The sequence below is a fragment of the Hibiscus syriacus genome, unplaced genomic scaffold (assembly GCF_006381635.1).
Source record: "Hibiscus syriacus cultivar Baekdansim isolate YM2019G1 unplaced genomic scaffold, ASM638163v2 tig00111095_pilon, whole genome shotgun sequence".
Taxonomy (NCBI): domain Eukaryota; kingdom Viridiplantae; phylum Streptophyta; class Magnoliopsida; order Malvales; family Malvaceae; genus Hibiscus; species Hibiscus syriacus.
The window spans coordinates 6,092,929-6,101,511 of record NW_024062980.1 but is presented as its reverse complement, the minus strand read 5'-3'; the positions used below and the strand labels follow the sequence as shown (position 1 = coordinate 6,101,511).

The 8,583-nt window shown below is 31.5% G+C and overlaps 1 protein-coding gene across 1 annotated transcript; it reads right to left on the bottom strand.

Moving 5' to 3' along the window:
* Window positions 1-5,911: 5,911 nt before the first annotated feature.
* LOC120152592 lies at window positions 5,912-7,123 on the bottom strand. Its single transcript, XM_039164788.1, has 2 exons — window positions 6,408-7,123; window positions 5,912-6,306 (listed from the first exon to the last, which is right to left on the bottom strand). Exons 1-2 carry the CDS (start codon window positions 7,069-7,071, stop codon window positions 6,095-6,097), a joined length of 876 nt encoding a protein of 291 aa, XP_039020719.1. The 5' UTR covers window positions 7,072-7,123; the 3' UTR covers window positions 5,912-6,094.
* Window positions 7,124-8,583: the final 1,460 nt, after the last annotated feature.

Sequence of the window (8,583 nt, the reverse complement as noted above, 5' to 3'; positions counted from 1 at the left end):
AGAGACAGTGAATGCAGCACCGAAGAAGAAAGCAATAGTACCACGAGTGTTAAGATCACCAGAATTAAAAGGGTTGGCAGCTTTCGTAGCCTCTTACACTCCAACTCCAAATTCTGGGTAAGTTTTAATTCTCAATTTCTTTACAAATTTTCAGTCTTTGCTGCAATCCCACTTCCATAGTTTTCATCAGAAATACAGAATCACTCCTTGGGATAATTTGCATGGTCGATGATGGAGCAGCTTCCGGCTCCGTCTGTCCAATGGGTTGTGGGGCAGTGGCGGATCCAGAAATTAAAAAATAGGGGTCCAAAATAAATATTATAATATTCATTAATAAAAAAAGGTACACAATTAAAAATCCAAAATAACAATTCATTCAAAAAGCACAAAAAATTACTAAACACTAGAAACAATTACATTTGTTCTTGACAAGCTTTCATTCCTTGAAATCGTTTCAAGATTTTTTCCATCATCGATTTAGACAAGAACATCTCTTTCTATATAAGTAACCAAACAATCATTTAGAAATTGATCACCTATGCTATTTCGCAACTTATTCTTCATGATGTTCATTTTAAAAAATGCTCTTTCCACACTTGCGGTTGCTACGGGGAGAATCAATACCAACTTTATGAGGAAATAGACTTTGTTGGTACACTTGATGCTTCTTTGTCTCGACAAGCTTCATGGAAAGTTCACTCATATCTTTCAATACCCAAAATCTATCATCCATCAACATTTCAACAATATAATTATCAAGTTGATCATCAAGGGCTAGTCTATCAACACTTGTAAATTCATCGGGATATAATTTAGCAAGTCTAAGTATCTTTTGTTTGTCAAAAGAATAAAATTTATCAAGTGGACTCAAATAAGCCATACAAGTCAATAACTTTATACTAATCTCATCAAATCAGTTGTTTAACTCTTGAAGCTGAAGATCAATAACTCCCAAGAACACTTCAATTCGAAAATGATGAATATTAGTAGTATACAAACGACAACGTTTCTTTCTTCCTGGAGGAGTATACACAACATCCATATTAAGAATATCAATGTCATTCTTGTTACAAAATGAAGTGATTGTAGCAAAAAAAAAGACTCCCACTCATTTTCCCTCATATTTTGCAATCTTTCTTTAGTTAAAGTAACAAGTGACATAGCATTGACAATATATTGACCTTTTCTCTGTAAAGCTTTGATTAATTCATTCATAATCCCAAATATTCTCTTCATCAAGTGAATTATGAAAATGAAATCAAATGACTCTATTACAAAACTCACATTATCGGCTTTCCGAGCATCATCACCATTTCGAGCATCATTACCAATCAAATCAAGAACCTCACGTATTGTAGAATACAAATCAAACACATTCAAAATCAACTTATAATGACACCCCCAACGTGTATCACCCGGCCTACCTAAACCAAGCTCTTGGTTTAAACCTCTTCCAGTCACAATTTCACTATTTTCAAAGGCTTTTGCAATTTTTTCAGCTTGGTTTCCTTTAAGCAAATCTTTTAGCCTACATGATGATCCAACAACATTCAACAAATCTCCAAGCGTATCAAAAATCCAACCACAATCTTTATTTTTCTTAGAAACGACAACAAGAGTTAATTGAAGTTGGTGAGCAAAATAATGTATGTAGTATGCAGATTGTGTTTCTCTCATGATTAGAGTTTTGAGACCATTAAGTTCACCCTTCATATTACTAGCTCCATCGTACCCTTACCCACGAATTCTTGAAAATATCAAAGAATGTTCATCAAGCAAAGAAAAGTTAGCTTCTTTAAGAGACAAAGATTTGGTATCTCCAACATGAACAATTCCAAGAAACCGTTTCTTTATCATTCCCTTTTTTTTGTAGTCAAGCGGATTCGGTAGTCACTTTTATCATGCTCGGTTTGTTGGTCTAAAGAAACTTTCAAGGATGACTTAAAGTTCTTTAAATTCTCAAACTTTTGAAAAGCTTGATTATGAGCACTATTAATTCCACCAACATGTTTTCTAAACTGAACTGGCCTATTCCAACCTCTAAACCCATTAACAAAAAATACATCTCCTCCTGCAGCTTTGGTAGTTTCATTCTTAAACAAGTAACAAACAAAGCAAAATGAAGCATATTTTGAAACACTATACTCAAGCCAAGAATACTTATTAAACCAAGATTTATTAAAGCGACATAATGTACCTCTTTCGAAGTTCGTTTGAGGAAATTTGTGCTTCTTTGGTTGGCAAACACCTCTTTGTATGTATTCTTTCCTCACTGCTTCTCGATCCATTGGATGATAATTAATAAATTTTTTTTTTCCTTTTAGCCGGATCATGTGGAATAGATATATCATTAACTTGGCTTTCCATCTCTCTTGATGAAAATGTTATACTATCATCTTGTGTAATACATGTAGATCTCATTTTGATTTCTTGAGTTTGGGGCATATTATTTGAAGGGAAAGAACATTCTTGTTCGACTTGAGTTGCTGAAGCTTGAGTCGGTGATGAGAAACAAATTGGCACTTAGGAAGAACTTGCATCATTCTTTTTGGACTTTTGAACAAACCAATCCAACGTTGCATTCTTATTCTTTCGTTGAGAGTTCATCATTTCATCATTCATCTTCTTACTACTACAATTACAAAATTTACAAATAACAATAATTATTGATTATAATTCACTATTAGTAATTATATTTATTATCAAATAAGTAAGATCTTAATTACTAATTAAATAATTTTAATGGATTCAACTTAAAAATTAAAATATCTAAATTACTTCTACTTAAATTACACATATTTAGTATACCATTTTTTTCTCCTTCCCAAAAATACATATTAATAATTTTACATATCACAATTTAACATTCAAATATTCTTCATAAAATCACTAAAATCTATTAAATTGATTCAAAATTTAATTTTATCTCTTAATTTTAACTCACTCAAATTAAAAAATAAATTTCAAAAATTTAAAACTCAAATATAAAATTTAACTAAATTTAAGAGGGTAAAAGAATGAGTGAAGAACATAGCTATCTAAGGAAAAGAAATGAGCAACAACTTACAGGAAGGTTGGTTGAGGAAGTTCATCGGAAAATTGTCGGGTGAACGGCGTCGTGGCGGCTGGTTTAGCTCAAACAAGAGACTGACAGAGCAGTTGAGTAGCAGTGGGGTTGGGCCTGTGTGGGTTTGAACTAAAACACAAAACATGAGCTTTAGTAATATGTGAAATGAATGGTTAAAAATGATATATGTTATTGTAATCAATAGATTTTAATTTAAAAATATGGAATAGAAGGTTGACACTTGATATTAACTTCCTACTCACGTCTTTTGAGCACAAATTTCAAAAAAAAAGTGCGCAGAAAAAAAGGGTGCACAAAATTTTTAAGTCTTGATATAATATATTAAGTGTTGGTATTTTTTAAAGGAAAATGGGTATGCAACTGCTACCTCCTGGGTCACATAGGTCCGTCACTGTTGTGGGGACTTGCAGTCCCTAAGTTTGTCGACGAGTCCTGATTCCCAATCCAGTTGCGTTCAAGTGACCTTACTTATATATAATAGTTTTGTTAAGAGTATACCAAGTTCTTAAGTTAGCTTGGTGGTTTGGTATTTAGTTTTGGATTCTAAAGGTCTATGATTCGAATCCCATGAAAAACATTTTTTCATCAACAAAATGATGTCATTTTGAACTTTTTGAGCATTAAAACGGTCGTGTCAAAACGACGTTGTTTTGATGAGAGAGTCATGTCATCGCCGTCACGGAACAAAGATGCCATGTCATAGTCCTATTAACGGATTAACGACGAAGTGGCAAAATTGCAGTGAAACATAAACGTCCGTGTTAAAATTGGCAAAATAGAAACGTCAGTGGCATTTTTCGAGCCCGAGCTTAAAGATGAGTGGTATTTGACGTAGTTTACCCTTATATTTTCCAGAAATCATTTTCTAATTTTACATCCAAAAATGTTTTCTTTAACATTTCCTATTTTATAAGAAAATGAAAATAGTCTATATTCTAAAACCAAATGGACTCTTAGAATGGGACGATCTGAAAATTTTGTTTAAATGTTGTTAATGATAATCGTTTTAGTTTTTAGGGTAAACTACACCATTCATCATTGAACATTACCCTCGCTTCTATTTCACTTCCCGTACTTTTAATTTTTTCAATTTGCTCATTAAACTTTCGAATTGTTCTTGTTTTGTTCACTACAAATGATTTTATTATTATTATTCTATGACATTTTTATATATTATTAAATATAAAAAATTAAAATAAATAATAAAATAATATTTTTTTATTATTAAATTTAGAATGATTTAAAATAAGCATTGTTCGTTCTCGTCACTGTTGACTACCATCAAGGTTTAATTTTATATTAAATAATACTAAAATTGCCATGTGATATCAAAATAATAATAAAATAATTCAAAGTGACCAAAACAGGAGCAATTAAAAAGTTCAGTGAGTAAATTGAAAAAAATTGAAATTACAGTGAGTGAAATAGGAGATTATAAAATTTAGTGATACATGATGTAGTTTACCCTAATTTTTTAATATCATTTTATGTATTTAAAAAATTTTAATATCTCAACCTGATTTTTAAAAGTATATTTCGTATTTGGTTAATATAAATGAAAACTTTAATTCAAAACTAAAATAGTAAAAAAATTATGTTGCATCTAATTTTTTAAAATATAAATAAACAAATAGCTATTAAATATTTAAATTAAACTACAATTATTAAAAAAATCATTACATAAATTTAACATGTGAACTATGTAAATATAAAACAATAAAATTAATAAGAAATTTCATAACACAAAATTTATTTTAGTTTATAATAAAAATATAATGTTAATGCATATTGGACATTAATTAAATTTAAAAATACACAACATTTTGTTATAAGCAATAGCACAAAAAAATTTCATTAACATAAAAAGTATGTTTAATGGTAATTGAGACCCTCAAACTTTTGGGAAAAATAATTAATGTAGTGCATGAACGTTCTTTTAAACCAAATATGATCCTCAAACTTAGAAATAAAATTAATTTAACCCTTTAAATTGAGGAATCAAACGTTGACAGTCACGACTCTTATATGATAGTTTATAAACTTACATGACAATCTACAATTTTGATGTGACAGTTCACGATAATGTTGTGGTAGTACTCGATGGACGATGATGTGGTAGATGGATTTAATTGATTATTAAAAAGTTTGAGGATTTATTTAATTAAAAAATTATTTAGATTAAAAATCTAAAATATAAACAAATATTAAGATATTCAATACATTAAATATAAAAATACTATAAAATTAAATTATTAAAAAATTAATTTAAGGATTACATTGAGTGTAAAAAAAGTTTAAGGACCATATTCATTTTTTATAAAAGTTTGAGGGTTTCAAATATCATTAAATCAAAAAATTATTATTAGAATGATTGAAACTTGTGTAAATTAAGTTAAAAATATAGATATCACGTTTCCTTATTTTTCAAAATTTCAAAACAATTTTAATGAACATAATAAAAACATATTTTTTATATTTTCATATTTTCACTTTTTTTATTTTCCAGAAATTATTTTTTAATTTTAAAACCAAACATAATTTCTTTAACGTTTTCTATTTTTTAAAACAATGAAAATGAAAGTAGTCGATATTAAACGGATCCTTAGTATTTCACATATGTTAAAGGATATGAAACATTATAGTTTCTTCATTTCTTGTCCGCACATGTATAAGACACGGATGTGGTAAGAAATTTCTTTGACTTGACACTTGCTTTACAATTATTTTGTTCTCCTCGTTTAAAGCAAACTTCAGGGTAAAAAGGCAACATCTGGGGATGCAAAATCATGAGTCATCTTCAATTTAAAGGGAAGAAGAAAAAGGAACAAAACAAAGAAAAACGACGACACACTTTAATTAGAATCTCTGAATGTTAAACAGACAGCTGCAATTCTCTGCTGTGACAATCTCTTGTATGCAGCCAAACCTAAACATTTAACGTTATTGAAATGATAACTCGTTGAAACGCCATTTTTAAAGATGGCTCAACTTTGAAGCTTTCCCCTTTCACCTTGATGCTTTGGTTTTCCTGGAGAAGATGAATGCCAAGCAACCCTTCATCCTATGCCTGCATTTTGAACAAAAGAACAAGCATTTCAACTTTACTGCTGCAAAAGATGCAGTCTTGCTTGAAAAGACACTGCTGTTTCCACTGTTTATAGTCGATACGCCGCCATCGCTCTCGCTTGAACCCGATCTATTCTTCCACCAATCGTTATCTATAATTAGAGACAGAGGTAGAATTTTATGTTAGGGAATTTGAAATTTTTAAGACGACTGCCCCACCGACACCCTCAGCAAATCCTGTCTACAGTCTTACCAGATACATCTGCTACAGTTATTTTTGGGGATACTTCAGAATTATTACTTATGTTGCAATCATTCTTCTTCTTCACCATCTTCTTCTTTTTCTTAGACCCCAAGGAAAATGGAAACACCATTTTCAAAAGAAGCCCTCCATTATCCAAGCTTCCACTCCTATGAATCTTCTGTTTCTGACTGTTCTGCCTCTCCTTCTTGTACTTATGATTCTCCATCGAATTCGAACCAAAACTCTCCTGCTTCTGATCATCAACTACAGCCCGATGTTCCACGAGATCTTTCAGCGTAAGCTCATAACAAGACTCGGGCATTTTACTAACCATTTCCATGAGCTCCCTTTGGCCTCTAGCTATGGCTTGAGTTCTCGACGACGGCGACAAGCATCGGTAATCGATGGTCATCTCGCGTCGAGGAGTAGTTTTCCACAAAGGAGGACTGCAAATCCCAGATTCATCGTACACCGTACCTCCTCCTGCCATGGCGTGATCGTCACAACTGTCATAACCATCACTTAATCTTAAGTGATCCGACAAACTGATAAAAGATTCGGGGTGTTGTTTGGTGGGATTGAACATGTTTTCTGGTGAAGAAAATTGGATGAAAGACGAAGGAAGAGGCAAGGGAGTTATTGCAGATTGCTTGAAAGGTGGGTGTGGAGCCATTGTCTTCAACGACCCTTGCAGTCACTTTTCTGCGAAAAAAACTTGGTTTTAAATGGCGACAAGTGCCCACAAATTTTAAAGATTTTACTTGCCCATAACATATCTTTAAGATATGTCATAGTATCTTAATTTCTTTTTTATATTTTGTTTTAAAAATGATGGTTAATATATTAAAATCAATTTTTAGATTTTAGGGTTACTATAGTCAAACAGTTCTAGAGGGCCGCCCCTTTGTCTTTGTATATATACGTGTGTATAAGTTTGTCATTTGATGAGATTGTGGCTTATTTAATAAATTATATTTCTTTAAAAAGTATTTTTTGTTCTTATAAATTTTAATTTATATAAGCTTATTTATTTAAATTATGAAATTTTTAAATATTAACCTTAAAATTTTATATCCTAAACCTTAAAAAAGAAGTTAAACTGTAAACTTGAATTTTAAAAAACTAAAATATCAAATTCTAAATAACATATATGACACTAAATTAGACTATGTAAATTAAAATTTATACTTCAAGTAATAAGCAGCTTGACATCACTTAACCAATGTCTCAGGTTCGAGTCCTTGAAAAGTTCCGTTGAAAAATTCACTCACAAAAGTTAGGTGTGCTACTCGGATCGGTCCAGATTAGTTAGGACGAATCATTGAAACTAGAGGCAACCAAAAATAATATTTTTTAAATACTTCAACTAAAATCTAATTCAGTAAGTGTATATATAATATTGATAAAGTTGTCTCGGACATTTTCAAGTTTCTGCACGAAAATTTAAAAATAGACCCCTATACATTTTTCAGCTAAATAATTTTAAAAATTAATTTTCTTTTTAATTCTGTGTGTAGATACATGTTTTTGTCTGGATCTAAAAAATATTATTAATTACTATTATTATTTATTTAATTACATTATTTTTGTGTAGGCTTAAAATACAAGACCCACTACAAGTAAAGCCAAGAACCTGAATCCTAATTTCAACATTCAGCAACCCATCAGACTCGGATCCGAGCCAACAGCTGATCCAGCCAGGCCCGAAGGGGACCCGAACAAGCCCAATCTTTAACCCAAATTAATTAGGGTTTGTAACCCTAAGTCATCCAACTACCGTCGAAGGAAGGTGGACCGTCTCACCGGCACGTGTGATACACGCGCCCGATTTTTCAACTTCCAGACGCACGTGAGCTTCACCGGAGCCTCCTTAGTCGCACACGAGTCGCCGTCGTCAAAAAACCTGCCAAACAGTGAACAAATCGGTATCACGCAACCACCAAATCAGAGAGAAATCAATCAAATAGGAAACCCATACTATAATCCCAAAAAATCTGGGATTCAACAGACCATATCAGTGAAACCCATAACCTTACCCCGAGGATCATCATTTCAAGAAAAAAGAGCATGAATAAAAAGGGAAACATTCGGGGTACACGGGGGGATTTTTAGAGGGGAAAAAGAGAGAAAATTTGAATAAAAAAACCAGAGAGAGGAAAGTAAAGGATTCAAAAAAAATAAGAAA

Bases quoted from the DNA above. Each gene is read 5' to 3' on its own strand.
- LOC120152592 (XM_039164788.1), bottom strand. From the start codon at position 7,071: ATGGCTCCACACCCACCTTTCAAGCAATCTGCAATAACTCCCTTGCCT. The intron at 6,307-6,407 runs GTAAGACTGTAG...CTCTAATTATAG, and splicing joins AACTGTAGCAGATGTATCTG to ATAACGATTGGTGGAAGAAT.